Raw genomic sequence first — 23,786 nt, 5'->3', positions numbered from 1 at the left:
TAGTGGTCTTGGTGGTGGGGATTAATTCCCGAGTGGTGAGCGCCAGCTCTAGATAAAGACCTAGCTAACTTCACACAAATTTGATTTGAGGTTAAGTAAAAAATTAAATTTTTATTCCGACAAGTTTTAATATGTTATAAGTTGCTGTAAAATGGCTTTAAGATTAAGAATTGCATCTTTGCTTTTTCAACTGGGGACCCAAAGTCTCAGAAGACTAAAAACAGAAACGGGGGGCCCAAACCGTTTTTTACAGTTGACTCGACAGGTTCAAACTTCATGGGTGAACTATGATTTAAACAATAGCACGAAACAAAATGAAATTCCCACAGCCAGTGTACCTTTAGCCAAGTTGGAAGGAAAATTGATGTTGAATTTCACGTGCAAAGTGTGCAGTTCTAGAAACTCAAAATTTGTCAGTAAAATTGCTTACGAAAAAGGAGTCGTAATCGTTAAATGTTCAGGCTGTGATAACAATCATTTGATTGCTGATAATTTAAACTGGTTCACGGATTTAAATGGGAAGAGAAACATTGAAGAAATACTTGCAGAAAAGGGTGAAACTGTTCAAAAAGTGATGGTTGATGGGTGTTTGGAAGCAGTGCAGAAAACGGAAGAAAGTGTCACTTAACTAAAGGAAATAAATGTGTATTTCGTAAATTTCTTTCATTCAAACATTTATTAACAATTAAGAAACAAGACTACAAATTTTTACAAAAATTTATTCTGATCGGTCCAAGATATTGGCGTATGCTTCTGCTTGTCTCAAACGATTTCTATTGCGCCAAGGAACATAATAATTTCTATATCCAACCCAAAAACAAACAGAACCACTGACAAATGCCACTACTAAGAGAGTGGTATTGCCCCGCTGTTTGGCAGCCCAGTTTTGATACCAACCCATTGTATGAAGACTTATTATTCGTTGTAAGGCCTATTTCTTTTCAGTTTCCACTGTTTTTGCACTTTTCCGAAAGTCTATTAGAAGCGGTTTCCAAATATAAACTCCGGCTAATACACCTAATATCGTTGCAAATCCCAATTGAGCACCAGTTAAGTATTTGGGTTTTCTAATTCTCATAATATCTTGTTATTACTTCATAACTTTAATTATCTAAAAAAAATCAAAAGTGAGGTTATGCATGCTGTCACAGGTTTGACGCAAGGGAGTGCGGGCACTACCGCCTGTAAAGTATGCAACCTCCCACTCTGGAGGATCAACAAACCTTTTGTAAAATACCATTGAAATCGTTGTTTAGATGCAGTATTAAATTATTTTTGAGTGTGCTTTTACTACGGTGAGGTTGAAAACTTTTAATATGTATTATCTAAACAGCCTTTGAGTAGTAATTGTTTATTTTAGGACACTTTTGGCGTAATTAGTGGTCCAAAAACGCCAACGAATGACAACTTTCCAAATTTGATATTTTATAAATCGCAAAAAAGTTACAAGCTTTTGTCGCTTGACGATAAATATTAAAATAAAATTAAAATATCTGCAGATTAGACGAAAAAACAATACAGTGCTTTGTACTTTAAATGAATAAGCTTTTATCTTCCTTAATTTTAGGAGAAAGAATTTAGAAATGATAGATTGTCCACGAGTTTTTGAATAAAGTGAACTTTTCCTTGGTGTTGGACATTTTCGATTTTTAAGAAAAGTTGCTCAGAATACATTCCTTACAAAATTTCAACTTAAAATTCTTTTTCTATTTTTTTTAAATATTAAAATCTTTAAATTCGATCGTTAATTATTGATAATGAAATATTATTATTTTGTTTATTTCTACTAAATAAATGATTTTGTTTATTTTTTAGTTCGTATAAAATTATACTTAATAGGAACTCAAAATTTAAAGTTGAAAGTGGTTCAAAATTGTGTAAGAGAGCATGGACAACATTGTATGTACTAAAGAATTCATGGCTCATTTTGGCTCACCAATTCTTATTATACAATATATTACTGCTTCAAAGAACAACTGTATGTGATAAAATAAAAATTGGTAATTTTTCGTTTAAAAACTTCTCATTTGGTATAAATGAATTTAAAATTCGATTCTAAGCAACTTCTCGTAGAATAATACCTAACTTTTAGAGAAATTTCTAACGCGAAGTAAATTACAAGAAAATAGCTATATTTAAAAAATTCTAATATACTGAATTCGCCATATCTGCTGTTTTTAGTATCGTCATTGATTTTACAAAGTTGCAAGTTGCATATAAGTATCCCTCAAAAAGAACTTTACGATTTTATCAACATTTAACTTAATATGCCAAAAATTAATAGAGATACCAGCTTGTATTCTGGCTGGAATTAAACATTTACCATTCACTGATTAAAATTATCATTAAGGCAATACATTTTAAGAAGTTGCAACCCAACTACAATACAAAAAATTATTAAATACTGCATCTAAACCACTATTTCAATCGTATTTAAATGGACCGGCACAGTTTGTTGATTCTCCAGAATGGGAGGTTGCATACTTTACAGGCGGTAGTGCCCGCACTCCAGTGACATTCGAATTAAGCGCGAAAATAGCAAAGCAAATAGCAAGTGGATATCACCATAATCTACAGGTTGGACCTTCTGAATTTCTTCACCGACTAAGAGGTGTGATAATTTATTCCCATGGAACTACCTGAATTGTTAGACAATGTCCGACTTGTCTATCGAGCTAATGGCTAGTTTCAGCATAATGGTGCTCCGCCACATTTCATTAGAGCTGAACGAGTACTTTTGAACAATGCTATCGTAGTTGAATAGAACACAGAAAATATACCTAATCGTTAACCTTCCCGTTCTCTTGACCTGAACGCACTGAACTTCTTTCTCTGGTGTTATTTCAAGACTTATTTTAGGGTGCCAATAAATGCAGAAGCCGAACTTTGACAACGCATTCAAGAAGCTGCGGATGGTTCTTCTAATAAAAGGGTTATTTTTAAAACCGTTCCATTAGGTCACCAAAGACCTGGAAGCTATTTTATCGCCCTCAGAACGCCACCAACGCTTTGAAATGTACATGAAATCACTACAACCCGAAGTTGAGCTTCTGGGATTTGTCATTTTTATCAACATTTTTGGGCTCTAAAACACAAAAAAAGCACTTTTAATTTTCTATTTGCTGACGACATGACACCTGTTCTTATACAGCAAGGCTTGAGTTCTAGAACATCTGTATAATACAAAAACATTTCTTAGACAGAGGTGCATGCGAAATGGCGGTTGCAGTGTTTATTTTAACAGTTTTACATTAAAATAAAAAATTTTATAGCCCAGTCAACAAAGGCAATGAAATTGACATTATTATAAGAGTTTTAAAGTTTTTTGTTAATAGAGCAACAATTAAAAACAATAAGAAATGGCAATTTGCAACATCGTGAGTGGTCTGGAAGTGACTTGCAGTTTTTTGTTAAACTACAAGAACAAAATTATAAAAGTGCTGCAAATTTGATGCAATGAAAATTAATACTTCGCGACGTGAGAATTTTAAGGTTCTAAGTGATTTTTTGTGAAAATTTAAATTTTCTATCATGTATAAAAAAGAAGTGAGTTAATATTTTAACAAGCCAAAATAATTTTAATAAATCCTGTAAATAAATGCTTAATAAATTAAAGAGATATCACTGATAACGTGAACACTGGATCAATTTAATGCAAATGTTAGTTAGAACCTTGTAGTTCTCAGGTCGCGACTTGTTTTACCATGTTAAATTTGCAAGTCTTTTTGTCATCCGGAACAATATGAATTAGTAACATGAAATGTTTGTTTAAGTACTTTGAGAACACAATAGACTATACTGTTTAGCATGGCAAAAAAAATATTAACACTGCATATAAAACTACAGTTTTTTTTACATCAAATGTTATTTTTTAATTTTACGTGTACATTTGGAATTTAGTTTATTTTTCACCTATACCCGATGTTGACTGAGCTATTAACATAATAATTTTGAGTTTTACATCCAGTACCAGGGACAGTGGTTCTATTTTAAAATAAAGTTTTAAACTTGTAGAGCGCTGAATATTATGTAGAATTAAAAACATATTCAGATCAAAGTAGAAGTGCTAAAGATGCTATATGCGCCACATTCGAGTTCATGAAAAATTACTAACTAAAAAGATGTTTTAAATTGACATTATAATATACTTGCGCTTGGAATATTCACGGTATTTTTTACAAACAAGTTGAAAACGTCACGTATAAAACAATATGTGAAGTTAAGAGAAGTAGAACAAAGTTAAGCTTGGTGGATACAGTTTTACCTGGACAGAAAAACCCCAAATGAATATAATTCAATTAATAATGATTTATTATTAAATTTTTAAGAATCGTAAGAAATTTCGAAATATTTCCACAATATTTTTGGATTTACTATATTCTTTAGTTAGTCAAATAGAAGTAATTTTGCAAACAAAGCCAGTTTAAATATACTAAAACATTTGTTTATTGCACAAACTACAAGAATATGTCGTTTAGTCTTAATTTCAATTTTTTGTATAGAAATTAAAGGGTGGTGGGTAGCTGGAAGGGCTTACCATTGGTCGCCGCGAAGGCATTTGGATCGATTCCCACGACAAGCGCTGACAAGTCTAGTCGTGCCCGCCACTTCTAACAGAATGTTTTTTATATCAAAAATTTTTAGTGTTGTTTTTTCCAATTAACATGTAAGTAACCAAAAAATATACATATTTCTTTTTTCAATATTTTGTTTGTAGTTAAAGATGGGACCAGTTTACTACAAGCTTGCGCTGAAAACTAAACAAAAGTTGCCAAAAGTGGTGAATTTTAAATACCGCGACTGTGATTTAACTCAAATGAACCAAATTTTTAATGAGACGCTAAAAAATGCACGATTTGTCAAAAATTGTAAGTGGAAAAAGTCGATTCAAATTTTAAAACTGTTGGACAAAATAATCCCAGATCGGTACTTCGGAATGAGACATCACCGAAAACTTTTCTACAAAGTTGTATCAATGATTCTGACACAATCTGCATTTGAGTGTATTTATTCATCCACTCTGACCAAAGGATATTGTGTGAACTCAGTGCCTTGGCTCTGTAAAGTCCGGAATTCCATGTGCGAAACTGTGCTCAGGAAGGCCAACATTTTTCTTCTGGAAACTGTGGTAAAACCTCTTATAACTTTTCATTACAAGGCTATCAAAACGTACAATGGCCACGAAGTACAATTTATTTGGTTAGACAACTGGTGTTCGTACCAAAATAGAGCTTTAGCACATCTGAAGAAGTCGGGAGCGCTTGTTGAAATTAAAGACATGAAAGAAATCGAAGCCAGAGGATATTTGAAGATAATCCCAAAAGGACCTCTCACTGACTTGAATTTTCGTCCAGTGGTCAACAGTTTTCGCTTTGAAGAACGACGTGCTTTTATGAAATTCATAACGAAGAAAATTTACGAAGCAGCGCGACAGATGAACAAGTTATTTTCTCCAAGTTTGTACAAAGAATGGACTTCTTTTATGAGACGAGCGAACGGCAAAGACATCAACGGTGTTAAAATGGACGTGGAGGACGCTTTCGGAAACGTGCAGATTAACCATCTCCTCGATGCAATTGAGGGGATTTCGAGTGAGTTCCTGGTTACGCGTCATAAAACATTTCTTCTAGAGTATGTTCAAAACCAGTTTGTTATCTTCAAGAAAAAGGTCTATCAGTGGAAACGCGGACTTCTTCAAGGCGATGTCCTCTCCGCTGCTTTGTGCGAACTCTACATGACTTTCTACGACAAAAGGTACTTAGGGAGGTGGGGCAGGGACTCGTTCTTCCACCGAACTGTCGATGACTACTTCTTCTGCTCGACTGAACCGTACAAAGTTAAAAAGTTCCAGAACTACCTTCAGAGTGTCCACAAAATAAACAAAAAGAAGACGAAATCGACTTTGGACTCCCATCACGAGCTCCCATACTGTGGCAACCTCTTCGACTTCAAAACGAAACAAGTCAAAAGCTTGTACAACTTCAGCGACGGATACGAAATCAGACACAAATTCAAACTGTGGAATTTCCGGCGACCTCAAAATGACGCGTTGCAATTTCTCCACAAGTCTCTTTCGTTCAGTTTCATCAGCAGTTACTTGGGCAAAATGGAAATGAACACAGTCTTTAACTCGCAGAGGATTGTCCTCGAGAACTTCTTCGACGCCATGGTGTATGTGGCCTACAAGTTCGACGCCACAGTGATGGCGCTTCGCCGTTCTTCCGAAGATTTTCATTACATTTACGCCGTCATGAACGAATGCATAAAGAAGTGTGCGATAAAAGTACGAAAGGTAATATTACAAAACAAAGGGCCGCGTTTTAAGGTAAAAGTAACAATCAGACTGTTGAAAATAATCGCTTTAAAGGCGTTTTTGGTAGTTTTGAAGCGACGGAATGAGGTTTATAAGAACTTGATTTCGAAGATCAAAAATGAGAACAACCTAAAAGTGGATTTTAGAATCCCTGATATTGATTTTAAATACTTTCATCGGCTGCCTCCATATTTGCGGAAGGTTAAAATTAGCAGAAAAATTCGAATTAAATAAATAAGTTGTGTTTTTATGATAGTGTGCAATGATTGTTGTAGACTATAGACATTTTTGTATTATTACTACTTTGTATTGGATTAATAATATTCAAATTTCGCGCATTAAGTTTTCATCAGTGACAAAATAAAAAAAAAATACCCTAAAATTACGGTGCTAAATTTGAATGGTTGTTACATAACAAACTTTTATTAAAAATATATTTTATAAAGAATAACCAAAACTTTTTAGCCACTTCAGTCCAGACTTTGCATCCTCAAGTGGTTTATATTCTAACCCAATCCAATCATTGTAGCCCAGTTGTTCTAGAGTGTTCAAAATATAGATATAATTTAGTTCACCCGGTGTATCAGGCTCATTTCTGTTGGGGACTTGCGCTATTTGGACATGTCCAATGTAGCCCTCCAACTCTTTAATGCTGTTAGTAACATTGCCTTTGATGTGTTGTAAATGAAATACATCCAACATAATCCTCAAGTTGGGACTATTAACTTTCTTCACCACAGACAGAGCTAAAAACCAAAACACACGTTTTTGTTGTCACCCAGTTCTAACTTACCTCTATCATAACAATTGAGATAATATTGAGGAACGGAATATTTATTAATTGGTTCAATAACCCCCAAGATGTTTTCTTTCTCAAGCAATTTCACAGCATACATTAGATTCTCCTCATACACTGCATGATGAGCATCAGTGACTTCAGGCACTTTTCCAGACATGATGTGGATTTTAGAAGCACCAAGACTTTTAGCATAGGTTATTGTCTTATTGATACTGTCTTTGAACTCTTGTTGCTTCCCTGGGATTGCTGCGAATCCAAGTTCTCCTTTAGTAACATCACCTGTGAAGGTGTTGACTAGAATCTGCTGAATTCCAGCGGAATTTTTGGCATCTGAGACCTGTTTTTCAGTAAGATTGAAAGGAAAGCCTGACTCCACAGCCTTAAAACCGGCCTCTTTGGCTAGTCTGTAACGCTCCAAAAATGGGTGTTCTGTAAACATGAAGGACAAATTTGCGCAGAATTTCGCCATGGTAATAAAAGTAATCTGTAAAATTGAGTTTCTAAGTAAGTTTTGTGTTGGGCAACCATTTCCTCACCTAAAGTCAAAATGTGTGTTCGTGGAATATGATGGATAACTAGTGTTTTTAAGTACCGCACGTCATGAAGATATTTTTATTCTTTATCATTTATCTCAGTTGTTTACAACAGTGTGGTAGAGCTGCGTTTACAGGTTCTTTGCGTGTTGTTAACGTAACGTAAGCACCAATCGAAGGCCACTGTATTACTAAAAGATTGATTTTTGCCTGAATCTGAATCATCAAAAATGGAGATTTTCAAGAAGTCGATAGAAAAATTAACAATATTTTATAGCTAGAAAACACACATTTATTACGTTCTTGTCACAATTTGCAACGTCATTCAAAAATCAGAGGAAAAGACAAATTGGATTAATGGTTTCAATGTGATCACTACGATACCCATATTCCGGCACATTTTTTCATTTTTCTCTGTTATACTTTTTTATTTGTTTTTGCATCATTATTATTTAATTTAGTGTAATAATGAACTTTTAACTTTTAATTTTATTTTAACAAGTTTTTATGATTATTAAAATTTAATCAATTTAATTCGCAAGACCCGGTATGATGAGGTTTAACTCACTCGTTTCATTATCGGGGATGTAGCTCAGTGGTAGAGCGTTCGCTTTGCATGTGAAAGGCCCCGGGTTCGATCCCCGGCATCTCCACTTCTTTTATCATTTTTTTGTACTCAAATACAAAAGTACCCAAATTCCTCTTGAAAACAACAAAGTCGGTATCTGCCGTTATCAAATTAGTTCATCAAAAAGCTTTTATGCGGCTTAATTACATTACATATGCACATTAAGAGTGATAACCAAATCTCGATATTGCAATCAACAATTTATAATAAATTCTCTCCGCACAAAGAGTACGAGTCAGTGCTTTTCGGGTTTGAAATGACGTGTCAGCAAGTGAAAACGTTTTATTGGTACTTTAAACCAATCGCTCTTACGTGCAAAGTGTTGGGCATCTTTCCTCTACAAAACATTTTCTCTTCAGATGAACCCAGAAATTTGAAATGGAGAATGATCAGTTTGGCCCACCTCTACAGTTTGATCATTTTCATGGGAAATATATTTATGATTTATTATTTCGCTGGATTCATGTTCTCGACAAACAAATCGATCTTCATTTTCCTTGTGATCTACGTGATGATAGGAAGATCAATCATTTGCTTCCTCTTCTGTGAATCTTATTCATATAAATTACCGCCATTGATCACACTGTTGGACACTTTCGATCGAAAGAAAACGTCTCTATTAGTTGAGGATAATGGAAATCAAGCCTTGAAGAGCTTCATATTATGGACACTATTACCGATGATCATCGGTTTTACTACTTTTGCAGTTTTTTTTATCGAGGCAGCACAGATGGTTTTGGAGACTTTCCCACCGGAAATTCGGGAAAATGGTGGGAAAGCAGCCGCGTTTTTCTTCGGCTGGTTGAGCATGTGGCAAGTGGTACCCACCCTCATGTATGCTTATTTCGCTTTGAAAATATCCTCCAATTTTAACATTATCAATAGAACTATAAGGAAAAGGGGATTCACTGCTTGTTTTTTTGACGACAATGTCAAGTATCCGGAGGACATGCACTTATCGATGGAATATTTACGACAAATGCATAACATGATGACGAAAACTGTGTACGAAATGGGGAGATTTTACGGAAACTTCATGGCTGTGGATCAATTATGCATAATCGGCCTCGTTATTGTTAATATTTGCACTTTTATACGCGACCGCTCCAACGATTTACATTTGCTTATTATGACAGCTTTGAACATAATTATTATGTATGTGGTTTTGACGATTTCTCATCGAGTTAAAGATTGTGTAAGTATCATTTTCATTTGACAGTTTTATTCGAAAGTTTATTTTTCAGGGGACTAAAGTTATTGATTTGTTGCATGGAATCGTGTTCTCCAAAGTCTCTGATCAGTGTCGAAATGAGGTACTAAAATTCATTTTAAATAGGAATTCCCACCAACGGTTTAATTTCAAACAGTTTAAAATTTAATCCGCTTTTTAATCGAACATAAAAATATATTGTGCTTGAAATTCAAACAAAATATTTTAAACATTTCTGAAGTTCCAGACTTGACTTGACATATAGATAGCGCCATTTTTAAGTCAAAATTGCAGTGACTTTATTCAGAAAAGGAACGACACGCGTGTGTGTCATTTTTGATTGGTTGTTGCGATCACGTACTTGTGAAAACCAATCCCTTTGATTGAAAAACGGTAGTATAAAAACGTACCAGCGGCCGAGTTTGCAACTTTATTTGTTTAAAAAAAAATTTGTAAATTAACCTAAAAACTTGTCATTTTTGAAGTTCCAGACTTGAAACATAGATGGCGCCACTTTTGGGTCAGGTCAGGTCAATTCATGTCTTGTTGAGTTTGAGTCATTATTTTTCTGTTTCTATTTTGTTTGCTTAGATTCAAACTTTCATGCTCCAAATCACCGTCTGGCCTCCGGAAGTGTCAGCTGCCGGTTTCTTCATCCTCGACAAACGGCAAATTCCATCGGTAAGTCAACAAAAAAACTCACTCAAAAAATATTTTGTAATCACCTATTTTGTTACACAATTTAAACTTAATCATGCATACAAAATCCGCCGTGTAAGTATTCACTTCGCGCGCTCACATATACATAAAATAAATAAAATATACAGGATGTAAAATCTACATTCTATCTACAGGTAAGATTTACAAAATGTTAGTGTGGCTCTGGTTGCTTAATTCCTACTTTCCTACACGAGTACTTGAGTGCCGTTTCGAAAGTCTGACTACTTTTGGTCGATGCAAGACTACGCAAAAGCGCCGTGAAGATGAGTGTCAATAAATTAATGAAGAAATTACGTTTTGCATATAGGACTGACACCATCGCAATAGCTTAGTTCTAACTGGCAGTACGTAACTATTACGTTTAACCTTACTCTACTAGAATTTGTACATTTTCGCTTGTTCACTTTTAACCACTTAAACTGTCGACATTCGTCGACATTGCATGAAATTGATCAACCGCTTGCAAAGCTTCCGCTTCTTCGGTTTCGGCCGACACCATCGCAGCCAATAACAAAAAACAACAACAGATAACAACACAAGTATCGTTAGAGTAAAACTAAAATTTTCATCTTTGTACGCCACTGAATTAATCTGTTTGTTCCTCCAACTCCACAAATCCGCGTCTTCATTCTCGTGTCCAGATGCATCTGTAAACAATTAATCTAAGATTAATGATAGATCCGTCCGGCACGCCACAACCCAACACACTCACCTTTGATGATATTCTCGATATTCAGTGTTGGTAAAGCGACATCTTCGACGAGTGACAGCAACTTTTGCGATTGATACAAGTTGGAGGGCGCCGAAACGTTCAAAGGAATCGGGTGCGCCCACACCAAGTGAGGACATTGCGGTAAAGGTCTCGCTTGGGATTCCCCCAAATTGCCTTCCAAGACTTTGGAGTATCGGTAGAGGCGGTTGCCTTCCATTCGGACCGGGACTTCGGTGTCTGCCAGGTTTTCCCAGGATAATAACTTGTTGTCTTTGAAAATTGACGGGAGGTGCGAGGTTGAAGTGTATTCCAACATGGCGTCCAGCATCCAGTAACATGGCGCTTCTAGATGACTGGCGTCGATGCAGTTGGAGTCGCCGTAGATGATGATGCGACCGCTTTTATCCGTGGATTTCGTCTGGTGAAGACCCAAGATGGGAACTTTGAATTTGTTAGTCATGTCGGCCGTTTCACCAAGCATCTGCGACAAAATTGAGTTGACGTTCATACTTTACACATTAACAGTACATAAAGGATAGCTTTACATCTGTTTTCCCGTCCGTAAAATGACAGATTTTTGTACGTTTCCGTTTACGCACTTTAATTTCTCACCTGCGCCCCTTGGTCGTTCAAATTCGTGGAGATGACGAGCCCCTCCTCCGGAAACTTCCGAATGCTGGTCCCAGAAGCATAATACATCTCATGATCATTCAACTTAAAACTGCCTTCGAAGACCCGATCCCCGAACTCGATCCCCCAAGACGCAAACAGATCGTTCAACGCTGGAATGTTTGAGCCTCCCGTGTCGGGCATCCACCACTGTCTAGTGTTGTCATCGTAAAACTTGACCTTTTTCATCACAGTCTCGTTATACCAATCGGCAAAAACGATCACCGACAACCCCGCATCGACGTCTCTTTTCAGCTTGGCGATTTCTTCTGGGAAATACTCTTCTTCAGGGTCGACGATGAGGAGAGTTCCGTATTGCGACGCGTCAAAACAGGTGAAGGGGGCTCCTAGCACCTCGACGTAGTACCCTGCGTTTCGTAGGTTCTGGTACATGTCTTTGAAATTGGTGTGGATGTGGTCACCGTTCCAATCCAGAGGGTCGTTCTTCACTTTGAGGTTGTCCCTGGGGAAGTACCCTGGGGGGTAACGCAGATTGTGGTACTGGTCCCACAGCACGCGTTTGTGTTTTGGGGGTGTTGCGATAATTTTTGCTCTACATAAAGAAAAGTGAAGTTTAGTTCTTTGCGAAGCCGCTATTTGTAATGCAAATTTAATTTTTTTTTGAAAAATCGAGATATTTCTGTAATGATAAACTTTAGGTATAGCACGGTATATACAGGGTGTTCCAGAACTCGTGACCCAGAGAAAAAAGGCCTATGAAGGCAAAAATTCTGAACCAAAATTTGGAAACAAAAATTTTCTAGCTCAAAAAATAATCGAGTCAAGACAAAAAACGGTAGCCAATCCGGAAGCTGAACAGAATCTGAAAATCGGTAACTATGGATAGATACTCTCATTCATTGGTCAGGTGAACATTACACTCTCGTTGCCTAGGAAATTTTATTTCATCTCTAAAATAAGCTTCCGGGATTGGTTTTTAATTTTTTATCCTTTCTCGGATACTATGGAGTGCGGGCACTACCGCCTGTAAAGTATGAAACCTCCCACTCTGGAGGATCAACAAATCGCATCGGTCCGTTTAAATACCATTGAAATAGTTGTTTAGATGCAGTATTTAATTATTTTTTGTATTGTAGTTGGGTTGCAACTTCTTAAAATGTATTGCCTTAATGATAATTTTGATCAGTGAATGGTAAATGTATAATTTCAGCCAGAATACAAGCTGGTATCTCTATTAATTTTTGGCATATTAAGTTAAATTTTGATAAAATCGTAAAGTTCTTTTTTAGGTATATTTATATGCAACTTTGCAAAATCCATGACGGTACTAAATACAGCAGATATGGCAAATTAAATCTATTAGGATTTTTTGAACAAAGCTATTTTCTTGTAATTTAATTCGTGTTAGAAATATCTCTAAAAGTTAGGTACAAGGTGTTTATAAATGCTTCTAGCATCAAGGGTGGCTATGAAATGCCAAAGAAATTTGCCGCTTATTACAAATGTGGGTTTAGATTTTTCAACTGACGTTTGTAGTTAACCTCACTCAATCAAGGAGCAAAGTACGTTTTGAAAAAAAAACTGTTCTAATTGTGGTTTGAAACCTAAAAATCATAAACTTGGACACAAAACCGTAACTGAAACGTCGTTGGCGCAAGTGACATTATAAATCATTTCCAGGATAGTTATATTCACTATGAAAACGAAACGGCAAAGTAATGCATGACAGGAATTCCAGAACCATCTTTGATGCTAGAAACATTTATAAACACCTTGTATTATTCTAAGAGAAGTTGCTTAGAATCGAATTTTAAATTCATTTATACCAAATGAGGAGTTTTTAAATGAAAAATTTCCAATTTTTATTTTATCAGATACAGTTCTACAGCAGTAATACATTGTATAATAAGAATTTACGAACCAAAATGAACTATGAATTCTTTAGTACATACAGTGTTGTCTATGCTTTTTACACAATTTTGAACCACCTTCAACTTTGAATTTTTAGTTCTCATGAAGTACAAGGTGTTTATAAATGTTTCTAGCATCAAGGGTGGCTATGAAATGTCAAAAAAATTTGCCGCTCATTACAAATGTAGGTTTCGATTTTTCAACTGACATTTTCAGTTAACCTCAAATATAGAGCAAAGTAAGTTTTGAGAAATAAACTGTTCTAGTTGTGGTTTAAAACTGGAAAATCAAAAACTTGGAACAAAACTGTAACTGAAACGTCATTGACGTAAATAACATTATACATAATTTTCAAGATAGTTATATTCACTATGAAAACAAAGCGGCAAAATAGTGTACGACAGGAATTCCAGAGCCAACCTTGATGCTAGAAACATTTATAAACACCTTGTATAATGTTATGCAAACTTAAAAATAAACAAAATCATTTATTTAGTAGAAATGAACAAAATATTAATATTTCATTATCAATAATTAACGATCGAATTTAAAGATTTTAATATTTAAAAAAAATCGAAATAAGAAAGTTGAAATTTTGTAAGGAATGTATTCTGAGCAACTTTTCTTAAAAATTAAAGATGTCCAACACCAAGGAAAAGTTCACTTTATTCAAAAACTCGTGGACAATCTATCATCTCCAAATTCTTTCTTCTAAAATTAAGAGAGATAAAAGCTTATTATTTATCTAAAGTATAAAGCACTGTATTATTATTTTTGTCTAATCTGTAGATATTTCAATTTTCATCGTCAAGCAACAAACGCCTATAACTTTTTTTGCGTTTTTTAAAATATTAAATTTGGAACGCCGTCATTCGTTGGCGTTTTTTGACCACTAATTACGCCAATGTGTCCTAAAATAAACAATTACTACTATATGGCAGTATAGATAATACATATTAAAAGATTTCTGCCCAACCATAGTAAAAACAGTCAAAAATAATTAAATATTGCATCTAAACAACGCTTTCAATGGTATTTAAATGGACCGACACGGTTTGTTGATCCTCCTGAGTGGGAGGTTGTATACTTTACAGGCGGTAGTGCTCCATTACTTAGGCAGTTTTTGTTTTGAAATTGACGATCTGTATTGCTGTCGGCACCCTCCTTTGTTCTCTGGGTCATGAGTTCTGGGACACCCTGTTACCAGAGCTCATTACTATCGGTCCACTTATTAAAAAGTTAAGTTGGCAGCAGCCCTTAGCGATTTTTATTAATAACAATTGGCAGCAAAAGCGTTTGACCTTGACGCAACTGTGGCATGCGTAAAGAAGAAAAAGCTAATAGTCTTTCACAACACTGCCAAAACTTGTTAAATCTCTATTAAAATCTTTCTTTTACAACATATTTTCAACTAGTCATTGATTAATACACTCAACTTTGACAACGTGTTAACCTCAAAAATCGCTACATTCAGTTTTCCCCTAATTTTCTCCCTAAAGAATTGAAAGCCTGATTTACACCCAAAAATTTTCGAAAATTCACACAGGAGAGTGGACCGATAGCAATGAGCTGCACTTTAAAAAATGATCTTCAATTTGCATATAGAATTTAAAAATGCAACAAAATATAAAGTGTTCTATTTAAAATAAGCAAGTTGACTACCACTTCCGGCATAACCGGAAGTGTCACGTAAATGTAAATCTCTTTATACGATTTGTCTCATCCGCTTACTTTTGCCCCCAAAATTTCAAATTTTGATCACTTGCAATTTCTGAGAAAAACGTATGTACAGAGTGTCCCAGAACTCGCGCCCCAGAGAGTAAGGGAGGGTGCCGACAGCAATACCGATGGTAAATTTCGAAAGAAAAGTTGACTCAGGGCCCGATTTCATGTCAGTTGCGCAAAATTGCGTTGACGCCGTTGCTAAGGTGGCATTAGTTTGATTGGGATTGCTAAGACGCAACTCTGATTTGCAATGCCGCAAGTCAACATGAAATCGGGCCATAAGGGCCTAAGGGGTCAATTTCAAGTTATTTAGCGACGTCGCAAACGACTTGAAATTGACCCCTAATTCTAATTCGATTTTGCGTTGACGCAAACCGTGGTTACCATGGATACTGCGGCATCTGTCATTCGGCTTCATTTTACCCAAATTTTGGAGTTGAATCTTGCTTAATTGGTTAGCACTACAAGAATGAGATGATGCAAGTCGTTTCGTCAACTACTTGTCTATCCCATGTTTGAAAAAATATTGACGCTCGACCATGCTTTAGCGCCCTGTGTTAAATTTTATTTTGCATTTGACAGTGCGTAACTTTGCCGCTGCGTAACTGATTTGCGGCACTGAATTAGAATTGACAATTCCCCTAAGTTTCATAGTATTTGAGAACTGATCAAAAATTAACAACCAATTCCGAAAGCATCCCAATTTCCTAGTCTAATGTTCATCTGACCAATGAATGGTAGTATGTGTCCATAGTTACCGATTTTCAAATTTTGTTCAGCTTCAGGATTGGCTACCGTTTTTTCGTCTTATCTCGATTATTTTTTGAGTTAAAAAATTTTAGTTTCAAAATTTTGGTTGAGAATTGTTGCCTCCAAAAGCCCTTTGTATAAGTTTACAGCAGTTAAAGGGTTAATGTGGTGGGAAATTACCTAATGGGGAGCGTGACTGTGCTCTGCTGCACTTCCGTTTGGCCAGGTTCCGGCGGTGACTCCACAGTGAGCGTGATATGTCCATGAGCGAGACCCTCGAATGTGGCGCCCTCTGCAGCTACCGAGAGACTCACCGCCATCCAACCAGACCAAGGCCACAAAAGCTCTGAGTACGATATGGCAATGTCGAGCATCTGACCGTGTTGAGGAGAATACGGATGCCACTGAGGCTTACTCACTATGACTCCTGAAACTCCAAGCCCATTGAGGATGGTAACGTTCACAATGACGGGTAAGGAACCGTAGTAGATGGGTTGCGTACAGTAAGGCCACATGTAAGGGCACTCGCTGAGATCGATATAACTGGGGCTAAGGCTCGCCTAAACAAAAACTCTTAAGTACCAGAGACTAGCAAACTTTTGAACCAAACCTGTGGCTTATAGGTGCTCAAAATTTGATAAGCTTTCATCAAGTTCAATTTCCCGTGACCCTGTTCAAACATGTTAACCCCAGGAAGTCTTCGTGCTGAAGCCATGAGAGCTTGTTTGATGCTCGCTGGATTTATAGCGTCGCCTCGGTGGACGACACCACTGGCTAGAAGTGTAACAGCTCCGGCCACGACTGGGGAGGCTACACTCGTTCCGGATAAGACTCGGCAGCCCCCTTTGATGTTCGAGCCTCGTACTGCGGAGCCATAGGTGACGATGTCTGGCTTGACGCGGCCGTAACCTGGAAAATGAGCGGTTCTAGCGACTGCAGTTAGTACAAAATCCAGTATACCTTGTGGGAGCTCCCATGTGGTCATCCCTCTCGACGAAAACTTCGCAATTTGGTCTTCAAAGTTGATCCCTCCAACCCCGATGACGTCCATTTGATCAGCGGGGTTGTTCAAAGTTCCATACAACGGACCATCGTTACCAATAGCAGACACCATGACCACGCGATTAGCTGTCAGTTCCCATACTTTGTCAACAAAAGGATGATCTTTGAAGTCAGGGCCCCCAATACTCAGATTAAGAACGTTGATCTTCTTCAAAATGGCATAGTTAAAGGCATCAAGGAACCATGAAGTGTACGACACTTGACTGTTGGTAAACACGCGGAAAATGTGAAGTTCAGAATCCGGGGCGAAACCTAGACATTCTTTACTCGAAGCTATGACTCCAGCGACAAACGTTCCATGACCGAGACCATCATCATAAGTCTTCTCATTTGTCCAATTAGTGCGTTCTTTAATCTTTTTAAAGTGAGGGTGTGTTTTAGAGAGACCTGTATCAAAAATGGCGACTTTGATGCCTTTGCCTGTTATCCCCATGCTCCATAAAGAGTCAGCTTGTAAAACTGAAGTAATCTGTCTAGGAATAGCCCTCAGTAACCTGCGACTAGTGTGACGTCCAGTGGCTTGCCAAAACTGGTTCTTTGACAAACTGTTGCGCCCCCTTATGTAGTTCTCATTGACAAACTTCAGCGTCCGTAGGACCATTCGCTGCGCCGTCACTGTCTTAATACTGGGATGGTTCGTCAAGGCGTGCAGCCCCGCTTTCTTATCAGTATCCTCCAAAATGACAACATCAAAATCACTAGGATAATCACTCGCCGGGTTTTCTCTCGACAAAATCTTCCACTTTCGCACTCCCGACGTGTTCAGCGCCGTGTTTATGTAATTAGCCCTGGCTTGATTCTTGTAGTACCCGTTAAACATGACGATGTACTCATTTTCCACGATTTTCGAGCTGTAATCAACTTCGACATGGTCCACAGTTAGATTACAACACAAAGGCGATTCCAAGTTGTCTTCCGTCGGTATTTCGTTGTCGGAGGCCCCGAAACACGTCAAGGTAAACAAACTTATATAGAAGAGAAGAATCATTGTTTTCGGAACCATACCACTTTCGTTTCTTCCGGATCATCTTCTAATTTAATCATTGCCTTTGGCGCATGGTTTAAAGAGGGTTTCGAATGGAGAACATGTTTTTAATAGATCACCTAATTACGAAAATTCGATAATCACAATGCGGGCTGGACCAGTTGTCTAACGTCAAAATAATGTTATTTGTGACAGTGACAGTTCGCGCATGCGAGGTTTTAGGTACTAAAGGGGGGTTTAGCGTGTTTTGACTTACGTTACGGTTAAATTTTATTGAATTGTTCCCAATATTAGAAAGACTGGTCCAAATTACAACGAAAGTTGCTAAAGTGCGGCTTATTGTAAATTTTCGAAATTCTTGGGTGTAAATCAGACTTTCAATTCTTTAGGGAGAAAATTAGGGGAAAACTGAATGTAGCGATTTTTGAGGTTAACACGTTGTCAAAGTTGAGTGTATTAATTAATATTTAATTAAAAATTTGCTGTAATCTTGCGCAAGGCGATTAGCTTCTGCGCATGCCATAGTTAGATCAAGGTTAAACGCTATTGCTGCCAATTATTATTGATAAAAATTGCTAGGGGCTGCTGCCAACTTAACTTTTTAATGAGTGGACTGATAGTAATAAGCTCTGGATAATAATTTTTTTTTTTCACTTTGCGTCCACAATACTTTTGTAAAACTCAAATGCGTTTCACAATAACGGCAATAATTTTTATCAAAACAGTAACATTTTTCTTGGTTCTGTTATCAATGTCATTACGGGGACAGTTGAAATTTAAATCCAAGTCTTAATAAACATTGTTAATAAAAAGTAGCCAAATTAAATATTTTTTATTTGTTGCCTTTTGTGTCAAATGATCACGAAAATGTTGATTTTGGGAAAATGATCCAGAAGAAAGGCAAAAGTTTTAATATCTAATTTTAGAAAAAAGATTAATTTGGAACCAAAAATTAAGCAAAAAACGTCAGATATTCAAATTCAAAGGTAAATAGTTGTTTTCCAAACGACAGAAGAAAATCATCAGAGCTCCGAATCAAATTCAACTAGTTCATCGATTTCATCTTCTGAATCTGACTCTGTTAGTGTTACAATGCTGACCAGTCTTGCCTAATTAATTTTTCGCAGTGTGAATCAAAGTTGTTTGGTGTGCATTGCAAAATTGATTTTTACCCTAAATTTCTGACTTTCTTCCCACCGATTTCTGCAGGAAAATATTCTGTTTTCTACCTTTTAAAACTGGTTGTCTTGTTGATTACATCTCGTTTTATTGTCAAATTTGAATGACATATTTATTTGAGAGACAGTGATGCCAATGTTTAATTTCTAGTTATTTCAAAAAATCCAACGTAGCGAACGTAGCGAAACGAAAGTATCTGCTAGTTAGTTCTACCGAACGTGAATCGCTAATACGAAAACATCAACCATCTAAACTATGTGGAATACGTCACTTTTATATAGAGTTGTAGAAAAATAACATTTAGAATACATAAGAATTGAACTATTGTCAAAACTTATGGTTTCTTCCAGATGATGGAAGGTCAAAGGAAAAATAGTGTACATAACTCGTAAGAAAGTGTTTTTTTTGCACTCATGTAATATCTTCACTCGCTAGCGCCTCATACATCTACTTTCACACTCGTGCGAAATTGGTCACTTTCCGTACTTGTTATGTAAATAGCTACTTTGGCTTTGACATAGTTTTGATATTTATCACTTGTTGTTAGTTACATACAAAGTTAAAACCAACATAGAATTGATAACAATACTAAAATAATTTTTTAGTAATAACAAAATCATTATCAGATAAAACGATATAAAAAATACGATATGTCTGGAGTGCATTTGCCGAAAAGCTCATAGCGAAGCGCCCTCGAGCCGCATTACCGCTCGTTTCACTTTGAGGTCTTTTTGTAGCTTGTAAGTAACTACATATTAACGTAACTATTTTCTTTGAAAACACAAATTTTAAATGAAAAACATGAATGTTATGAATTAAGAAAATTAATGCTAATCAACTGCAATTCCATCTGAAAGTGTTTTGCGAAGGCCTTGCGAGGGCCACGCCACAAGAAACCTTGACACGACGATCGTATCTAATGAAATTTAAAATATGTGAATTGCATAGTAAAGTATGTCATTTTTGTTCTGAATTTCGTAATTTTGGAATAATAAATTAGAAGCAAAAATAAAGTTTCTTAAATGTGGAACTAGTATAGTTTATCCGGTGAGAGATTGGGATATTTCGACAGTTGACATATAGGTTGGTAGCAAATTATGCTACAAAATACACTAAAAACACTAAATTCCTACGCGAAATGGGTTGACAGGGTTGTCAGTAACTGGGGTTATTTTGTTATTTTAAATTTCGCGCGCATGGTACACTTTTTATCGCGTACATTTAGTGACTTTTCTGTCATTTAATCTCTCACCGTACAAACTATAATACCGTTTATAAAATACACATAGTTTATAAAATGTAATCTATTTTGAAAGGCAGAACACGAATCCTTGATTATATTGTAATTTGGGTTTTAAGTGTTATTTATATTATGGTAATAAAATCGGTTTTTTATTTATTTTTATAGCTTGAGAAATTTGAAATTTTTTTTTATTAATTACATTCAAACGGTGGGATTTAAATTGGATAAAAAATACATTAAAATGAAAAATTATCGCGTTTTTCACATTGAAACCACTGAATGATGTAAAACTTAAAATTCTTTAAATTCGTTCAAATTTTCTTAATTTGTCGGGTTCCCTTTTGGGGATTTACAAGTAACCAAACATACATATTTCACTTGACAAGAAGAAACAATTTCTTCAGAAGATTACTTTACTAAATTTTACACTGAAGCACACATGTTGGGTGTTGGGAACATCATTATTAATTAGACTTCTGATTGAATTCTTTGACCATTGTAAGGTGAACTCACGTCTTTGTAGTTCTATGACTACGGGAAATGGAAAAATTAACACAATTGCGGTTCTACCAATATAATTTGACCAAACTTATCAAAATATATCCGATTAAACCGTATCAAAAAACATATGCGCAGCAATGGAGCACTAACAACTTCTTTAATTTTCTTCGCCCCTGTGGGAGTGTTTCAATGGGGTCTTTCAATAAATACAATCGTATCCCTAGAGCACAGTTGCGAAAATAGTTTTCAAGGTCTTCAAGATCACCTTTAAAAGTGAACATCTTCTTCTCTTTCTCCGACATGTCGTGCCACAAACTGTCAATGTTTTCGGTATCAAAAGACCACTCGCGTGACGCGAAATACCTCATCAAACCGAAGGAATCATTAAGGTGTTTTAATTTTCGGGCAATACTGTAACATTCGCTTGGTTTTTGATTCAGCTGAGCTGTAACTCACTTGGTCTTCTTCAAGAGGTCGAAGAAAAGAATTAGTAGAAAAAAAAAGTACGTCCAAGTTTCGTGGCACAGTTTGTTTTCCCGGCATTTGAAAGACTTGTACCAGAGATATTTGCTTGAGGGAAAATCCCAATAGAAGCTGTTGATAAATCTGTCCATTATGTCGGCTAAAATGAACTTAAGAAAGAGTTCGAGGATTAAGAAACTTACCTAAACTTATTTTGCGACCCACGCAGTTATAAACCAGGGGTTTCTTAGTTTGACCGGCTTTCCACGCCGCCGCCAACGCACAATTAGAAACGTAATCGGCGGGTACAAAGTCGATCTTCGTTGATCTTTTGGCGTGGAAACTTCTTGTAATTCCCATAAAAGCGGCTAGTGTAATACCAACGAATCCGTAAGTATTGTCCACGTAGCCCTTCAAGGGTTCTTTGATGGTGTTGGCGACTGCAAAAATGTCGATAAATTCGAGTCGCTAAAGAGTTTTTCTTACTGAGCGAAGGACGGAGTACTGCGGAGGGTAAATTTTCTCTTTTGATAACGTCTTCTGAAATGCACTTCGTGTAGACGTAGGTGTTGGGCCATGAATGCAACAATCTAAAAAGACGAGTTACCGGGTTGTGCAAAAAAGTTATGAACTTACTGAGGGACGATATCTCGAAGAACTGATTCATTTTGGGATCCTATAAAATCAAGAAACGTCTCTGCTTTCATGTGCGGCTCATAAAACGCTTCTTTGATATCTTTGTGGATACAATTAGAATACGCTGTCGAAACATAGACCAAAGTTCTCAAATTCGGCATTCTCTCTGCCATCTCCACGACACTCTGCGTTGCTCTAACATGGTAACTCGCTTCTTTCAGAGTTTGATCAAATTTAACATTCGCAGCAATGTGAAAAATACAACTTATTTCTTTGATTAGATCATCAATGGTAGTTGGACTTAATCCAAAATTGGGTTCGTTGCAATCGCCTTCAATAACTCTTACCTTACTTTTGTCGATTATGACTGAATGAAAACACTGAAAATTAACGTGAAGTCGCATCTTTAACAATGTGAGACATACAGGATTGGCGAAGAGCTCCTCTAAACGCTCGTCAACAGTTTTGCCTTTCTTTGGACGGATTAGTAGGTTGATTGTTTTGATTTCGCACGTTCGGAGGAGTTTTTCGACGACGAGTTTTCCTACGAGTCCTGTAGCTCCAGTTAGAAAAACTGACTGATTTTTGAAAAAATCTCTGATTTGAGTGTCGTCGTAGCTCATGGTGTTGCTGGAAATATTTTAATTATTATACACTGAACGCGCTAAATTTCATTATTATAACTACTCCAATATTTTAAAAAGTGAAGCACTAAATTCAAAATGGAATTTGTCTGTGAATGGTGTTTTCTTATATGAACAGGTTTATTTATATTTTAACCTTCACTCTTCTCGCGAACTTGACTCTTTATTATAGTTGATCTTGACTTACATTTTTGTTCAAAGATAATGTATTCCCATTTTATTGATTTGGCAATTATAAAGCAAAAAAAAATTGTAATTACAAAAGAGAATTTTTTATTAAGAAAAGTGTATTTCTAACAATCTTAACGCCAAAATTTGAAGAGATTACTAATTTAGAATTGCTCATTTACTGTTCAAAATTTCAAAATTACACAAATTTTAAACGAAATGTGTATTGAAGCAGTGGAAAATCATTTATAATGTAGAATTGCCTTCTGATTCTGAATTCGAAGTCCGTTTTGCTCCATCAGGTCAGGACTGATATTGCCAAAATAAGTTTTTTTTGAGTACCCAAATTAGTTAAGTTTTTTTTTCAGTTTTGATTAACAATTTGCCAAATCATAAAACTCTAGACGCCGGGAAAGTTAGTTTTTACTTTACTTTAGATATTTGAGAATAATGAATGAGGATTTCAAAAAACGAACGGTTTTCAAAAACTTTGAAACTTTTTTGCATAAAACTCTTTAATTGATTTTTATTGCAATACAGTAAAACCTCGATTATACGGGTGCGGATTAATCGTGCAATACAAAAAACGCACAAATCGAAGACCAACTACTTTGTACTTTTACTTCCTATGTTAGAAAACTGAAAAATTTGAAATTTCACGATGGTTGGTGTAGTTTAATAAGATTTAAGTCGGGGCAAAGAGCAAAAACTAAATTATGACTGAGTTAAAATTAAAAAAAAATTAAAAAAATTATAAACGTTTGAAATAAATTCTTTTGCGATGAAAATCTTTATAATTAAGGTAACTGAAACTTAAGTGACAGAGAAAATTTTTGAATCAAAAAAGAAATAAACAAAAATACCAGATTTTTTCACTACAAATTAGTTACTATGATTTTTTTTGTATAAAATTGCGAAAAAATAAAAAAGGGTAGGTTAGTTTTTCACAAATATCATGGGCAGGTATCATTATTT

At 36.0% G+C, this 23,786-nt stretch overlaps 5 protein-coding genes and 1 non-coding gene across 7 annotated transcripts in view; 3 read left to right on the top strand and 3 right to left on the bottom strand.

Moving 5' to 3' along the window:
* Window positions 1-4,723: 4,723 nt before the first annotated feature.
* Window positions 4,724-6,547, top strand: LOC148178224 (telomerase reverse transcriptase-like). The gene has a single exon (XM_088031523.1). The coding sequence runs from the start codon at window positions 4,724-4,726 to the stop codon at window positions 6,545-6,547; it is 1,824 nt and encodes a 607-aa protein (XP_087887649.1).
* Window positions 6,548-6,741: 194 nt separating this feature from the next.
* Window positions 6,742-7,787, bottom strand: Gip (hydroxypyruvate isomerase-like protein Gip). Its single transcript, XM_088029847.1, has 3 exons — window positions 7,649-7,787; window positions 7,107-7,596; window positions 6,742-7,059 (listed from the first exon to the last, which is right to left on the bottom strand). Exons 2-3 carry the CDS (start codon window positions 7,579-7,581, stop codon window positions 6,752-6,754), a joined length of 783 nt encoding a protein of 260 aa, XP_087885973.1. The 5' UTR covers window positions 7,582-7,596; window positions 7,649-7,787; the 3' UTR covers window positions 6,742-6,751.
* Window positions 7,788-8,226: 439 nt separating this feature from the next.
* Window positions 8,227-8,298, top strand: TRNAA-UGC (transfer RNA alanine (anticodon UGC)). Its single transcript has one exon. It is a non-coding gene; the product is annotated as a tRNA-Ala (tRNA).
* A 219-nt stretch (window positions 8,299-8,517) lies between these two features.
* LOC148178219 (uncharacterized) overlaps window positions 8,518-23,786 on the top strand; it is a 16,443-nt gene continuing 1,174 nt past the window's right edge. Inside the window, exons 1-3 of the mRNA XM_088031206.1 lie at window positions 8,518-9,468; window positions 9,518-9,586; window positions 10,075-10,164. Coding sequence (XP_087887332.1) covers window positions 8,530-9,468; window positions 9,518-9,586; window positions 10,075-10,164 — 1,098 coding nt within the window. The 5' untranslated portion in view covers window positions 8,518-8,529. The remainder of the gene's footprint in view (window positions 9,469-9,517; window positions 9,587-10,074; window positions 10,165-23,786) is intronic.
* On the bottom strand, window positions 10,187-18,199 carry S1P (membrane-bound transcription factor site-1 protease). 2 transcript variants are annotated; one of them, XM_088031204.1, is made up of 6 exons: window positions 16,892-18,199; window positions 16,542-16,840; window positions 16,112-16,491; window positions 11,528-12,137; window positions 10,916-11,396; window positions 10,187-10,850 (listed from the first exon to the last, which is right to left on the bottom strand). In XM_088031204.1, the coding sequence occupies exons 1-6, from the start codon at window positions 17,994-17,996 to the stop codon at window positions 10,618-10,620; spliced, it is 3,108 nt and encodes a 1,035-aa protein (XP_087887330.1). In that variant the 5' UTR covers window positions 17,997-18,199; the 3' UTR covers window positions 10,187-10,617. The 2 variants fall into 2 exon arrangements, with proteins under 2 accessions (XP_087887330.1, XP_087887331.1); XM_088031205.1 differs by having other exon boundaries at window positions 10,758-10,865.
* Window positions 21,018-22,622, bottom strand: LOC148178220 (fatty acyl-CoA reductase wat-like). Its single transcript, XM_088031373.1, has 6 exons — window positions 22,425-22,622; window positions 22,000-22,379; window positions 21,850-21,953; window positions 21,567-21,803; window positions 21,358-21,523; window positions 21,018-21,312 (listed from the first exon to the last, which is right to left on the bottom strand). The coding sequence occupies exons 1-6, from the start codon at window positions 22,620-22,622 to the stop codon at window positions 21,018-21,020; spliced, it is 1,380 nt and encodes a 459-aa protein (XP_087887499.1).

The sequence above is a fragment of the Gnatocerus cornutus genome, chromosome 2, assembly GCF_029298725.1.
Source record: "Gnatocerus cornutus isolate USDA-ARS CGAHR chromosome 2, icGnaCorn1.1, whole genome shotgun sequence".
NCBI classification, from domain to species: domain Eukaryota; kingdom Metazoa; phylum Arthropoda; class Insecta; order Coleoptera; family Tenebrionidae; genus Gnatocerus; species Gnatocerus cornutus.
The sequence above is the reverse complement of the archived record's forward strand: the minus strand, read 5'-3'. Positions and strand labels throughout refer to the sequence as shown.